We start from the raw sequence: 16001 nt of genomic DNA, 5'->3' as shown, positions 1-16001 counted from the left end.
AGCAGCCCGTCCGTCCCGAGCCGCCAGAGCCGCCCTTCCGTCCCGAGCCGCCAGAGCCGCCCTTCCGTCCCGAGCCGCCAGAGCCGCCCTTCCGTCCCGAGCCGCCAGAGCCGCCCTTCCGTCCCGAGCCGCCAGAGCCGCCCTTCCGTCCCGAGCCGCCAGAGCCGCCCGTCAGTCAGGAGCCGCCAGAGCCGCCCGTCAGTCAGGAGCCGCCAGAGCCGCCAGCCAGTCAGGAGCCGCCAGAGCCGCCAGCCAGTCAGGAGCCGCCAGAGCCGCCAGCCAGTCAGGAGCCGCCAGAGCCGCCAGCCAGTCAGGAGCCGCCAGAGCCGCCAGCCAGTCAGGAGCCGCCAGAGCCGCCAGCCAGTCAGGAGCCGCCAGAGCCGCCAGCCAGTCAGGAGCCGCCAGAGCCGCCAGCCAGTCAGGAGCCGCCAGAGCCGCCAGCCAGTCAGGAGCCGCCAGAGCCGCCAGCCAGTCAGGAGCCGCCAGAGCCGCCAGCCAGTCAGGAGCCGCCCGCCAGTCATGAGCCGCCCGCCAGTCATGAGCCGCCCGCCAGTCATGAGCCGCCCTCCAGTCATGAGCCGCCCTCCAGTCATGAGCCGCCCTCCAGTCATGAGCCGCCCTCCAGTCATGAGCCGCCCTCCAGTCCGGAGCTGCCTCTCTGTCCTGAGCTGCCTCTCGGTTCGGAGCTGTCTCCTCAGTCTGATGAGGCCCTTTATGAGGGTTCCTAGGCCAAGGTCGGCGGCGAGGGTCGCCACTCAAAGGAAGCTAAGGAGGGGGACATAGACAATGGTGGAGTGGTGTCCTCGTCCAGCGCCGGAGCCGCCACCGCGGACAGATGCCCACCCAGACCCTCCCCTAGAGTTTTAGGGGGTGCGTTCGGAGTCCGCACCTCAGGAGGGGGGTACTGTCACGTTCTGACCATAGTTCTTGTGTGTTTTGCTTGTTTTAGTGTTGGTCAGGACGTGAGCTGGGTGGGCATTCTATGTTGTGTGTCTAGTTTGTCTGTTTCTATGTTTGGCCTAATATGGTTCTCAATCAGAGGCAGGTGTTTTGTGTTGTCTCTGATTGGGAATCATAGGTGGCTTGTTTTGTGTTGGGGTTTGTGGGTGGTTGTTTCCTGTCTTTGTGTTTTCTCTGCACCAGATAGGGCTGTATCGGTTTGCCACATTTTGTTATTTTGTATCGTGTTAAGTGTTCACTGTTTATCGTTTTATTAAACATGTTTAGCACTGGCTACGCTGCGTGTTGGTCCAATCCCTGTTACACCCTCTCTTCTCGTGAAGAGAGGGAAGGCTGCCGTTACAAACCCAAGAAGACTCACCACTGTAATCGCTGCCAAAGGTGTTTTTACCATGTATTGAGTCGGGAGGGTGAAAACTTATATAATCGAGGTACATTTGTGTTTATATTTTTACATTTTACATTTTAGTCATTTAGCAGACGCTCTTATCCAGAGCGACTTACAGTAGAGTGCATACATTTTATTACATTTTTACATTTCATTACATTTTACATACTGAGACAAGGATATCCCTACCGGCCAAACCCTCCCTAACCCGGACGACGCTATGCCAATTGTGCGTCGCCCCACGGACCTCCCGGTTGCGGCCGGCTGCGACAGAGCCTGGGCGCGAACCCAGCCCAGCCTGGGCGCGAACCCAGAGACTCTGGTGGCGCAGCTAGCACTGCGATGCAGTGCCCTAGACCACTGCGCCACCCGGGAGGTATATTGCGTTAATTTAAAAGTATATCAGTTTTCTTTCACTTTGACACTACAGAGTATTTTGTTCAGATGGTTGACAAAAAATTGCCATTATATCTGTTTTAATCCCACTTGGTAATACAATGTGAAGAAATCCAAGGTGAGTGTGGACTTTGTATTGGCACTGTATTTCAAAATGTAAGCAAATGCATATTACAATGTAAACACAGAAAACATGAGAAGAACAAAGGAATGATCTTTGTCATCAGGTGACTAACACAACTTTCCTCTCTCCCGGACACCATCAGGTCTTCGTTTAACAGGTGGAACAGGAAGCCATCATTGGTGAAAGGTATGTGCAGGGCTATAAAAGCGCAGTCTTGCAAGGGGACAATTGAAGTCTGGTGTACAACCAAACTTATACTGTAGATCTACAGAGACATCATGAGAGTCACTGCAGCCGTCCTACTGGTCCTCTGTCTCCTGGCCGTCAGTCATGGTAAGTTACCATCATCTGAAACATGCTTGATCAACTTGGAATTGATGAAGTTTGCTACATAATGTCATCCTCCTTTTTCTTGGTGTACTCTACTCATATGTCTTTGTCTCCATAGCATGGGACTGTCAGGAGGTAGTAAACATCAAGAATCTGATACAGATCGATGCAGGACTGGGGCAAGTGGTTGCTACGGACACAAGTCAAGTCCCCTACTACCTTGTAGGTGATACATGGATCCGCCTGCCTGGTTCCCTGAAGCATATCACTGTAGGACCAGCAGGGATCTGGGGTGTCAACAAGGCAGACTCAATCTACAAGTATGTGGCCGGTAACTGGGTGCAAGCTGCAGGTAAGTGGAGAGCATTACTCAATATTTATCCAGACGACACCTTCTTTTTAGCATTCCTGATATCATCAGGCTGTTGAAAAAACGGTTGATGTTTTAAATTGTAACTTGTAGGTCATTTGGCAGTACTCACAGATATGTGCTCCTTGTTTGCTTCTCCGTCTGTCTGTCTGTCTTTGTGGTCTTCAGGCCTTCTGAAACAGTTGGATGCTGGAGGTGAACAGTTTATTGTGGGGGCCAACATGAACGATACTCCATTCTGTCTGACACGTAGTGCCACAGTTGGCTACAAGGGTCCAGGCTCACCCCTTCCATGGACAGGATTGCCAGGAAGTGTGAAGTACTACAGTTGTGGACCCTTTGGGTGCTGGGCAGTCAACAAGAATGATGATATCTTCTTAATGAGTGTAAGATCTGGGAAAGAGTGTGAGAGCTGGAGTAGAGTAGTAGAGGATGGAGAGTGTCAGTTATTTTAAAACTGTTTCATATTATAACTGTTAAAATTGTCCTAAACCTCTGATTGAATCTGTTTTTCCAGCTGAAACTAGACTGACAAAACAAGGGGTGGAGTCACATTGATGGCAAGCTTTCCATGATTGAGGTGGCAACTGATGGTAGTGTCTTTGGGGTCAACTATGCGGGTAGTGTTTTTACCAGGTAACGTTGCTACTGAACTATGTGTATGGTTCCACCCTTTTCCCACTCAACTTGTGGTAATAACTTATAATTATTATTCCTTGTGGATAAATCCTATCCTCACTGTACATGCTTTGTGAAGCTTTTTACAGAAATATTTAAATGGATACATAAATAATATCTGGAAAATGAAATCAGATCTAAACTTATAATAGACGTATAAAGAAATGTGTAGACATTGTAAGGTAAAATGTGTAAAGTGGGATGTCCTGTAAAGCTACAGTTTGTGATAAAACAACAACTTCCCAGAAACCCCACCACTTGTTTTGGTAAACAGCTGAGGAATGTAGTTAGAGACATGTAACTACTCTCATATCCATACATGGAGCTACGGATGCAAAGACAGCCCCCACGTATATATTTTTTGGAACATGTAAACAATGTTATTATAAACAAACAAACAATTGAGTAAAAGCTTACATTTTGGCTTCTGATGCAGTTGTATTAAGCTCAATAGGCATTTATAAGTTATATTCTTCAAAAATCAATAGCTATATAAATAATAAAGTCCAAAATTACTTAAAAATATGGATAAGCTTTAAAACATGTGAACCTCATCCCTTTCTTCAACAGAGACGGCATCACAGCCAGTAAACCAGAGGGCACCGGATGGAGCAATATCACAATGTACATGCCAATGAAACACGAGACCTACGACCTGGGCCGTCTTTGGGTCGTCTCCAACACTGGCGTCACCATGGTGTGCACACCTTAGCCTCTCCTCTGCATCTGAAGGCCGTTCGGGATCTGTCTAAAGTTCACTTGCTAACTCATTGATCTCTCTTTCTGGAACAGCCTTCTGCTTGAGAATTGAGGACATGAATTCATTAGAATCCTTCATTCAAAAAAAAATACAGTTTGCTTCATTCGAAAAACTATATATTTTTAGTACTTTATCTCTATCAATAGTAATCACTGACTGTACTGAAGTTTAATTTCTTTTTTATCAATGTAGATGTTTTCTCCCACAAAACTAACCACCAACAGCCTTATAAAATATGTATTATTGTCTTGATGACTCCTTGATTAACACTTAAATAGAGGTTTGCTGTGGCTGCTTTTGATCGTAGTGTAAAAACATGTACCTTCCAATGTCATCAATAGAGTTGATGTAATCCTTGGCATTGCTTATTATCTCATATTATATCATCATTTCCCACAAATAAATCTAGCATTCATTTTTAAACTAATGTCTGTTTTGAACAGAGGAATAAGGTTACTCTGCAAAGACCAACTGAAACTTGAGAGATGTGTTTTGTGATTATGTTTTTTTCCTAGCACCACATGGATGATTCAAATAATCCAAGCTTGATGAGGAGTTGTTTATTTGAATCAGCTGTGTAGTGCTAGGGGGAAAAAACAAATGTTCACCCCTTGGTGTCATCAGGACCTAGTTTGGGAAATGCTGCCATAGGAAGTCCCACTTTTAGGAATAGCTGTATGGAAGTGTCTGGACCACAGTTCAGCAGTCCATTTCCACTATTCCTATCACACCCATAGGGAGCAGCAGTAACCAGGCCAGGTGCTTTGAGTGCCGACAGGGTTGAAGGCTCACAGGTGACAGTGATGGATGGGGAGTCTCAGGAAGGAAGCTGGAGGAGGAAATGATGACTGTGATTGAAGAAGCGTGCACTGGATCTGGTCAAACTGTCCACGTCAGAAGTAACATGTACTAATCTTCTGAGCAGGGCTCCTGCCAAGGAGTTACATTTACATTTAAGTCATTTAGCAGACACTCTTATCCAGAGCGACTTACAAGTACATACATTCATACTTTTTTGTACTGGTCCCCCGTGGGAATCAAACCCACAACCCTGGCGTTGCAAGCGCCATGCTCTACCAACTGAGCCACACGGGACTGTTACAGCTGGAGCCTCATTGGATAAAGAAGACGAGTACCTTAGTCAGTAAATCCTAGGAGTGGTCAGTGCACGTTGCCTGACCCGTATGGTAAATGGAAGGAAGGAGAAAAGTCTGTTGATATTATTGTTGGAGACTACGTGAGTATGTGAAGGTTGGATATGTGAGGAATGTGGTGAGAGCATTTGTGTCCAAACCATTACAGTGTGGGAATTGTAAAGGATATGGTCACGTGTCAAATGTTTGCAGACGAAAGAAGTATGATATTGAAGAATCTGTGAATGGAAAATGTTGCAACTGTGGCGGGGATCATACTCCGTACTTCCTTGAGTACCCTGTTAGGGTGAAGGAGGTCGAGGTGTCAGCGGATCTCCTATGTGGAGGCGGTGAAGAGAGTCGAAGGGGCAAGAGTCAACAATAATGAAGATGTGGATGAAGTTTGATTTTGTTTAGTTATTTTCTGTTATGATAGTTTGAGATTTTATACTTTTTTTCAAATAATGTTTTCCCTCTTGGGATCCTTATTATCTGCCTGCTCAGTGGGTGGCGGAATCCACATAACTTTTGTGAACGCCATTATACCATAGAAGAAAAGTGATTGATGGGTGATTGACAATTTGAGAAGCTGATTGAGAGTAGACTCCTAACTCAGCAGGGGGTTCCCACATGTTTTTGAATCCTTTTTGTTAGGCATACTTTTTGTTCTCAAATTATATATTATTTGTCACCATGAACATCATTAACCTGGTTGGGCTGGCTGACAACAGAATGTTGACCAAGCATACCTTAGACTCCGGTAAGTACATTAGCTCCCCTTGGAACATATACATAAAACACCCGGTTTGCCTAACTCAACATTTTACATTACATTTCAACAGACTGCTTCATTTGGCCTAGTTTCTCTAGATTAAGCTAGAATAGGAGCTGGTGTAGGTTGACTACTTGCAAGCCATTATCAGTCTTCTGTAGAAAGGGGCACATACCATCTAGGACCCTCAAACTCACCTCTGGATCTCGAAGCCAATTCCACTGTGTTTTTTCGTTGTTGCCCTCTAAACAGGGACTTATTTAGACCTAGGACACCAGGTGGGTGCAATTCATTATCAGGTAGAACAGAAAACCCGCAGGCTCCGGACCTCGTAGGTTAAGAGTTGAATAGCCATGATTTGGAATTTATAACTGTGATATATCCATTTGGCATGACAGGTTGACGTTTCTTGGTGTAACGATCGTCTGTGGTGGTAGAAGGATCGGACCAAAGCGCAGCGTGGTAAGTGTTCATGTCTTTAATATAAATCCAAAAACTGAACACAGGAACAAAAACAATAAACGATGATCAAACGAAACAGTACCGTGTGGCGACAAACACTGACACGGAAACAAACACCCACAAACCAAAAGTGAAACCCAGGCTACCTAAGTATGGTTCTCAATCAGGGACAACGATTGACAGCTGCCTCTGATTGAGAATCATACCAGGCCGAACACAAAACCCCAACATAGAAAAACACAGACTGCCCACCCCAACTCACGCCCTGACCATACTAAATAAAGACAAAACAAAGGAAATAAAGGTCAGAACGTGACACTTGGGATGAATCTTGTCCTGGAGGCAGAGCGGTTTTCGCTGGCTGGGCCAGATGCAAAGTCAAAATTGGCTACTATCATAAAAACTCATGAAAAAAAAAAAATGCTTTTTGGTCTTCATGTTAGGGTTAGTCATAAGGTTAGTGTGATGAAGGTTAGTATTAGATTTTATGACTTTGTGGCTGTGCCAGCTAGTGACCACCCTGTAGAGCTGCCTCCAGTACAAGAGTCGTCCCATTAATTGCCAACCTGCTTTGACGAGACAGTTTCCACTAAATCAGGGGTACCAAACTCATTCCATGGATGGGCCAGTGCCTGCTGGATTTTGAATTTTGCTTTTAATTAAGCCCTAGACAACCAGGTGAGGGATGTTTTACTAATTAGTGACCTTAATTCATCAATCCGGTACAAGGGAGGAGCGAAAACCTGCAGAAACTCGGCCCTCCGTGGAATGAGTTTGATACCCCTGATTTAGTGGAAACTGTCTTGTCAACGCAGGTTGGCAATTAATGGGACGACTCTTGTACTGGAGGCAGCTATGCAGGGTGCACTAGCACTAGCTATGCACTAGCTACTTATCATGCCAAGCTACATGCTAAAATCGTAGTGAAAATTAAGAGAAGAGACAGGAATGTTTGATAATGCAGGAAAGTGAAATTCTCTGCCGAGTCCCCAACAACCAGATGTTCTGGTATTCAGTGGAAATGGAAAGAGCCTGTGATAAGATTGTTGATTGGAGTTTAACAACGTGACACTTAATGTAGCCGGCGTAAACGAAACACCTGAAACTACTATTGATCCCCTACATCAAAGGTGTCAAACTCATTCCATGGAGGGCAGTGTGTCTGCAGATTTTTGCCCCTCGCTTGTACTTGATTGATGAATTAAGGTCACTAATTAGTAAGAAACTCCCCTCACCTGGTTGTGTAGGTCTTAACTGAAAGAAAATAACAAAAAAACACAGACACTTGGCCGTCCATGGAATGAGTTTGACCCCCTTGATTTAGGGGATCTATACTGCCCTACCAAGCAAAAGAGCAGTAACCGCTCATAGTGAAACTGAGAAGAATTACTTCAAAGTTGTTTTATTGTCCAGCCAAGTGAATTGTAGGCAGATCATTGGAGATGTGGTTATATGTTGTCTTACGATGAGGTCATTTTTTATTCATATTGACCCTGACCTCTGACATGACCTATGATCCCCTACGGCAGTTACTGCCTTCTTGTGTTAGTATATTTATTTGTATGTGGCTGTCAATGTCATATAGTTTGATACTTGAATCAGCAAAGAATAATAAATAATACCAAGGTTTACCATAGACACTACAGTCCAGAGCTCAGTGAAACCAAGGTAAATGGAACTAACTGACATGAGTGATGTCAGTTTCTGCCTTTTTTCCTAGGTTTCCCTTTAACTTTTTGCAGTTACTGTAAACATGAACCCCAATTTTCTCCATAATACAACATAATTGAGGCGGGATATTTGTCCACATGATAAAGCATGTATTTGATGTTTAAAAAATGTCTAACAAATTTTGGACCAAATATGGAGATTACCGCTCTTTTGCTTGGTAGGACAGTATAGTAGTTTCAGGTGTTTAGTTTACTCCTGCTACGTTAGGTTACCGTATATGAGAGATAGCATGGTGGTGCCTGTTAACATTGCTTCACATTCCCTGATTCACACCATGTCATCAATAAAGCCTCCAAGAGGATATTATCATAGTGTCAAAACTTAGGCACCGTCATGTTGCTCACAATGCACATTGGTTATTTTTTTTAGTTATTTTTCAGTGAATCCAATCCTTGTCATAGCTCATCATCTCTCACATTACATCACGATTTTCCACAAATAAAACATTGAGTTTGAAACAAATGTTGTGTTATTCAAATATTGAGATGATTTCCTCTTCATGCTGTAGAACTCCAGTAACTTCTGGTTTGGCCATTTGAAACCCCTCTGGTTACTGGTCTGCCTCTCTAATGTCAAGGCTACCGCCAACACTAATGTGCGCCAGGTATTTGTTATGTTGATTACAAAAAGCCTTTGACATCTTACGGTTTATGTGCTTTCCACTTCCTCATGAAATAGTTTTGCTTTTACTGGCAGGTGATTCAATGTGTAATTTGAATGTCATGACATTTGTTTTAACTTTATGATGAAACTGTTCTTTACAATTGGTATCACTATTCAATATGTTTTATACTCTTTTAAGGAGGGAAGGACAAAATACAGAGAAACGAGGATGGAGAGGGAGTAAAAATTACTTTTGAATGTATAGTGTATGTGGACACCCCTTCAAATAGTGGATTTGGCTATTACAGCTATTGTTGCTGACAGGTGTATAAAATCGAGCACACAGCCATACAATCTCCATAGACAAATATTTGCAGTAGAATGGACTTACTGAAGAGCTCAGTGACTTTTGATGTGGCATTTCATCAAATTTGTGCACTGCTAAAGCTTCCCCGGTCAACTGTAAGTGCTGTTATTGTGAAGTGGAAAAGATTAGGAGCAACAATGGGTTAGCCATTAAGTGGTAGGCCACACCACACTGAAGTGCTTAACGCACAAAAATGGTCTGTCCTCGGTTGCAACACTCACTACATGAGTTCCAAACTGCCTCTGGAAGCAGTGTCAGCACAAGAACTGTTCGTCGGGAGCTTCAGGAAATGGGTTTCCATGGCCGAGCAGCCGCACACAAGCCTAAGATCACCATGCGCAATTCCAAGTATCGTCTGGAGTAGTGTAAAGCTCACTGGAGCAGTCAAAACCCGTTCTTTGGAGTGATGAATCGCGCTTCACCATCTGGCAGTCCGATGGACAAATCTGGGTTTGGCGGATGCCAGGAGAACGCTACCTGCCAGAATGCATAGTGCCAACTATAAAGTTTGTTGGAGGAGGAATAATAGTCTGGGGCTGTTTTTCATGGTTCGGGCTAGACCCCTTAGTTCCAGGGAAGGGAAATCTTAACGCTACAGCAAACAATGACATTCTAGACGAGTCTGTGCTTCCAACTTTGTGTCAACAGTTTGGGGAAGGCCCTTTCCTCTTGCATCATGACAACACAGAGCGAGGTCCATACAGAAATGGTTTGTTGAGATTGGTGAGATTGGTGAGGAAGAACTTGAATGGCCTAGTCACCCAACATCAGTGCCCAAAATAACTAATGCTCTTGTGGCTGAATGGAAGCAAGTCCTCGCAGAAATGTTCCAACATCCAGTGGAAAGCCTTTCCAGAAGAGTAAAGGCTGTTATAGCAGCAAAGGGGGGACCAACTCCATATTAATGCCCATGATTTTGGAATGAGATGTTTGACAATTAAGGTGTCCACATACTTTTGGTCATGTAGTGTAAGTGTTTAAAGATTATAACAAATTAAATAAAAAATTACTGAAATAAAAACGAAAATATTTTTTTTCTCCAATGAGGGGGGATGGTAGGGGTATAAAATGTGTTACACTCAGTCTGGTATAGTATAAACATTATATGGGTCCTCCTATAACACTTAGCAACCTTATCAAACAGCTCTACAAATATGCCACCTGCCAAGTACAGTAGGTGAGAGAAATAAGCTTTTGTGCGTATGGATCATTTCTGTGATCTTTTTATTTCCACTCATAAAACATAGGACCAACACTTTACATGTTGCGTTTTTTATTTTAGTTCAGTGTATATTATTATTGTGTGTCTGTGTGGGAAGGGTGGGGTTATATCCTCCTCTCGTTAATGTTTCCTCTGAACAGGTTGTTTGTCTTCCTCTCGTTAATGTTTCCTCTGAACAGGTTGTTTGTCAAATATAAATAGCTCATTAATAATTATTTGATGGGGGTTGAAAGGTGTTTGCAGGGCTGCAATATATAAGGGGACAAAGTATGTGTTCAGCAAAACTTATACTGTAGATCTACAGAGACATCATGAGAGCAGCCTTCCTATTGGTCCTCTGTCTTCTGACCATCAGTCATGGTAAGTTACCATTTTCTGAAACATGTTTGATCAACTTGGAATTAATCATCAAGTTGGCTCCATAATTTCATCCCCCTTTTCGCTGCTGTACTTTACTCATGTGTCTTTGATCTGGTGTCTTCATAGCCTGGGACTGTCAGATTGTAGTGGATATCAAGAATCTGATGCAGATCGATGCAGGACTGGGGCAAGTGGTTGCTACGGACACAAGTCAAATCCCCTACTACCTGGTAGGTGATAAATGGATCCGCCTGCCTGGTTCCCTGAGGCATATCACTGTAGGACCAGCAGGGATCTGGGGTGCCAGCAACGGAAACCTCATGTTCAAGTATGTGGCCGGTAACTGGGTTCAATTTGCAAGTAAGTGGAGAGCATTACTCAATTATGAACCCAGAGGATTCTTAGCTTTCCTGATTACCATCAGGGTAAATTATACATGTTAACATTATGCCATTGTAAGTCATTTGGCAGTACTCACAGATGCATACTCCTTGTTTGCTTGTCTGTCTCTGTCTTTGTGGTCTTCAGCCGGTGTAAAGCAGCTGGATGCTGGGGGGGACGAGTTTGTTGTGGTGGCCAACATAGACTATGTTCCAGGGTGTCTTTCAAGAAGTGCCTCACTTGGCTTCATGGGTGCCGACTCACCCCTTCGAGGGATAAGGTTGCCAGGAGCTGTGAAGTATTCTAGTTGTGGACCCTTTGGGTGCTGGGCAGTCAACAAGAATGATGATATCTTCTTAATGAGTGTAAGATCTGGGAAAGAGTGTGAGAGCTGGAGTAGAGTAGTAGAGGATGGAGAGTGTCAGTTATTTTAACACTGTTTCATATTATAACTGTTGAAATTGTCCTAAAACCCTGATTGAATCTGTTTGTTTCCAGCTGAATCTAGACTGCCAAAACAAGGGGTGGAGTCAAATTGACGGCAAGCTTTCCATGATTGAGGTGGCAACTGATGGTAGTGTCTTTGGGGTCAACTCTGAGGGTAGTGTTTATACCAGGTAAGGTTGCTACTGAACTATGTGTATGGTTCCACCCTTTCCCCCTCAACATTATTAACTTGAAAATGACTTGTAATGATAACTTGTAATAATAATGATATACCTTTATTAATAACTCTGGTCCTTACAAGCGCTTTACACAAAAAGTGCTTTACACAAAAATTAAAAACAGATGCATAAATAAAATCTGGTAAATAGAAATCAGAACTAAACTTATAAGACTTATAAAGAAATGTGTACAGTAAAATTAGCAAAGGTTGGGTATCCTTTAAAGCTACAGTTTGGGATTGAAAAAAACAACTTGGCCATCCCACCACTTGTTTTGTAGCTAGAGAAATGTAACCACTCTCAAATTAATACATGGGGCTACAGATTGAATCAATATGGATCCATGAGAAAAATGTTTTTTTTAAACTACACATTTTTTTGGAATAACATTGTTTAGAAACAATTGAATTAAAGCTTACATTTCGGCTTCTTGTGTTATGCTCAAGAGTCATAAGTTTACTTTATTTTATTTTTTTAAGGGGTGGATCAGCTTAATATTGAGGAAAGAATGTTGCTTCCATCAAAGTAATTGTCTGCATCATTTCCAATCCCCCATATATTTTTGGGGTAAATATATATATATCCATACACGCATGCATACATATACACATATATACATACACATACCTATATAGACATACATACTTTTTAAAAGAATATACCTTTATTATTATTCCCCGCAAACCCTACCACCGATCCCCCAATTGGAGTAAACTAATATTTATACATCTTATACACATTTTACAGACACAGTCTATTTTACAATAGTTATTTTTTGTTTGTTTTTAGTCCTTCCTCTATTTCTGATGTCCATCCAGTTTGATTTCTATTCTATTTGTAACTGTGCTATTTCACAAAAGTTCTGAACCTATATACATTTTACAGACCCCAAAGGTTTTACATGGTTTATCTTGTTATTAGTCCCACCATTCAGCTCCATTCAACCTCTCCCATCTATTTCTCAACATCATCCATTTTGGATTTCTATTTGCAATATATTTTAACTGTGCTGTGATGCTTCACAAAAGAATTGAACCTTTCTATTCTCATAGCTTCTACAGATTGTAAATTAAAAATAAACATTTTTGCTAAAATAATTATTATATTATTGATTGATTGACTATGGCTTTTCAAATCACCCAGTATTGCTATCTGCATCGTTAGTTCTAGGCAAATGTTGCAATTCTTCAGCCATTCCTGGACCTGTGACCAAAAGCGAGCTACATATGGACAATACCAAAATAAATGATCTAATGACTCTGCCTCCTCACAGCAGAATCTGCAGAGCTGTGAAGATTGTATCCCCCATATATATAACATTCTATTAGATGCAAGAATTTTGTATAGTAATTTAAATTGAAAAATTTGAAGTTTTGAATCCGGCGTTGTTTTGCGTATCAATTCATAAACCATGTGCTATGGAATGTTTTTTGGTCCTTAAATGAAATTGTTATATGTTTTTATTTATCACACTTTTCTTTAACCATTTATGTTCTTTAATACAGGGCCGACATACAAGTTCCTTGCTTTTTTCCCCTTCTACTTGCCTCTTCCATTTTTGTGGTAATGCTGCAATTAATTGGTTGTAATTTTGGGTAGAGCAGACATTTCCATATGTCTGTGTTAGCTGCATGTGTGACATAACTCCACCAGTCCTATTTATGATATCATTCACAAAAATTATACCTTTTTAAAAAAGTTCTTCGAAAAATACAGTTGTTTTTTATCAATTAGTATATTTGAATTTAACCACAATATTTGTTGTATTATTTGTTCTGTCTTTTCAGGTGGATTAAACTGAAATTGCAACCAACTTTCTAAGGCTTGTTTAAAAAATAAAGATATTTTGGAGATAATTTCCTTTTCAAACAACCGAAAGTGGGCAGGTGTAATATGAATAAAGGGAAAAAGGCCCTTCTTGAACATAGGATGAGACATTCGTACCAATTTACTAGAGAACCAGTTTGGATTTAAGTATAACTTTTGTATGACTGATGCCTTTAGTGAGAGGTCTAATGCTTTAATATTTAATCATTTCTGCCCTCCAAATTCATATTCTTTATACAAATAGGCCCTTTTAATTTTATCTGGCTTGCTGTTCCAAATATAATTGAATATTTTATGTTCATATTATTTAAAAAGCAGGTCACTAGGTGTAGGCAAAACCATAAGCAAATAGGTAAACTGTGATATGACTAAAGAGTTAATCAGGGGGATTTTTCCACAAATAGACTTTGTATTTTCTTTTCCATGGTAGCAAGATCTTATCTATTTTTGCTTACTTTCTATAAAAATTTATTGGAGTGAGATCATTTCTTTCTTTTGGAATTTGTATACCAAGTATGTCCACATCTCCGTCAGACCATTTTATTGGTAAACTACATGGAAATGTAAAATTTGCATTTTTTTGTGATCCAATACATAATATAGTACACTTATCATAATTTGGTTTTAATCCAGAGAGAATAGCAAAAGTATCTAGATCCTCTATGAGGCCGTGGAGAGACTCTAATTGTGGTTTTAAAAGAAAACATGAATCATCAGCGTACAATGACACCTTCGTTTTTAAGCCACGGATTTCTAATCCCTTAATTATTGTTTGATCTAATCTTAACAGCTAACATTTCGATGGCAATAATAAATAGATATGCCGATAGTGGACAACCTTGTTTTACTCCTCTAGATAGTTTAAAACTTTCTGAGATGTAGCCATTATTTACCATTTTGCACCTAGGGTTACCTAGGGTTACTATACATATATAACTTTAACCAATTTTATAAGAGATTCCCCAAAATTGAAATATTCTAGGCATTTATATATAAACTCCAGTCGTACTTTATCAAAAGCCTTCTCAAAATCAGCTATGAAAACCAGGCCTGGTGTCCCCGATATTTCATAGTATTCTATAGTTTCCAGTACTTGTCTTATATTATCTCCAATGTATCGTCCATGTAAAAAAAACTGTCTGATTAGGATGAATAATATCTGACAATACTTTTTTAATTCTATGCGCCAAGCATTTTGCTAGGATTTTTGCATCACAACACTGAAGTGTAAGAGGTCTCCAATTTTCTTAATGGACTGGATCTTTATATATACCACTTGGGTCCTGTTTCAGTAATAATGATATCAGACCTTCTTGTTGCGTGTCTAATAATCTACCATTTATATAGGAGTGGTTAAAACATGCTAATAATGGTCCTTTGAGTATATTAAAAAAAATGGTATACTTCCACTGGTATGCCATCCAGCCCTGGAGTTTTCCCATCCTTAAAGACCCCAATTGCATCAAGCAGTTCCTCCTCTGTAATTTGGCCTTCACACGAGTCTTTCTGAATAGATGTTAATTTTACATTATTATTAGGAAAAAAATCCATACAATTAATTTCAGTTAGTGGAGATGGAGGAGCCTGAAACGAAAACATATTCTTAAAGTACTTTACTTCCTCTTTCAAAATATCATTTGGTGAATCATGCGTGACTCCATCATTTGTAACAAGTTTTAATAAAACATTTTGATAGCATTTCTATATTGAAGATTGAAAAGAATTTGGTGCATTTTTCCCCATATTCCATCCAGTTCGCTTTATTTTTATAATATATTACACTGGATCTTTCTTGAAGAGTCATAAGTTATATTCTTAAAAAATCAATAGCTATATTCAATTATTGAAGTCCAAAAATGTTTTATAAACTTTGAACGCAAACCATACCCCTTTCTTCAACACAGAGACGGCATCACAGCCAGTAAACCAGAGGGCACTGGATGGAGCAATATCCCAATGTCCATGCGCATGAGCCACGTGACCTACGACCTGGGCCGTCTTTGGGTCATCTCCAAGTCTGGCGTCACCATGGTGTGCACACCTTAGCCTCTCCTCTGCATCTGATGGCTGTTCGGGATCTGTCTAAAGATCACTTGCTAACTCATTGATGTCTCTTTCTGGAACAGTCTTCTGCTTGAGAATGCCCAACATTAGTTCATAAGAATCCTTCATTCTAAAACCTACTACTCTAACTATACTGTTCAGTACTTTATCTCTGTCAATAGTAATCACTGATCTTAATGATCTTGCTCACCAGCCACATGGGTTTTGCTGTGCTTCAGAGGTCATTCATAGAGATGGATGTAATCCTTTTCAATGCTTATTATCTCATTATATAATAATTTCCCGCTAAAATAAAGCATTCAGTTTGAAGCTATTGTAATTCTGTGTTTCTTTGTTTTCATATTGACCAGGGGGATGTTAGTTTGCTCTGCCAGTGGCGATTTTAGCATGTACATCTTGGTGGGGCAA

General features: G+C 41.1%; 1 protein-coding gene and 1 pseudogene across 1 annotated transcript; both read left to right on the top strand.

Moving 5' to 3' along the window:
• The first annotated feature begins 2047 nt into the window (after nt 1-2047).
• LOC139533743 (fish-egg lectin-like) lies at nt 2048-4068 on the top strand (annotated as a pseudogene).
• Nucleotides 4069-10592: 6524 nt separating this feature from the next.
• On the top strand, nt 10593-15906 carry LOC139533744 (fish-egg lectin-like). The gene is made up of 5 exons (XM_071332059.1): nt 10593-10656; nt 10783-11016; nt 11185-11402; nt 11536-11654; nt 15434-15906. Exons 1-5 carry the CDS (start codon nt 10608-10610, stop codon nt 15573-15575), a joined length of 762 nt encoding a protein of 253 aa, XP_071188160.1. The 5' UTR covers nt 10593-10607; the 3' UTR covers nt 15576-15906.
• The last annotated feature ends 95 nt before the right edge of the window (nt 15907-16001 follow it).

This window comes from Salvelinus alpinus, chromosome 11 (assembly GCF_045679555.1).
Source record: "Salvelinus alpinus chromosome 11, SLU_Salpinus.1, whole genome shotgun sequence".
Classification (NCBI taxonomy): Eukaryota; Metazoa; Chordata; class Actinopteri; order Salmoniformes; family Salmonidae; genus Salvelinus; species Salvelinus alpinus.
Note: the sequence above shows the minus strand (reverse complement) of the source record. Positions and strands in the feature narration are given on the sequence as shown.

What these genes read in the sequence shown, in the direction of transcription:
- LOC139533744 (XM_071332059.1), top strand. Translation starts at nt 10,608, where the DNA reads ATGAGAGCAGCCTTCCTATTGGTCCTCTGTCTTCTGACCATCAGTCAT. An exon ending in TAACTGGGTTCAATTTGCAA is followed by an intron (nt 11,017 to 11,184) that starts GTAAGTGGAGAG and finishes TGTGGTCTTCAG; the next exon opens with CCGGTGTAAAGCAGCTGGAT. An exon ending in ATGATATCTTCTTAATGAGT is followed by an intron (nt 11,403 to 11,535) that starts GTAAGATCTGGG and finishes GTTTGTTTCCAG; the next exon opens with CTGAATCTAGACTGCCAAAA.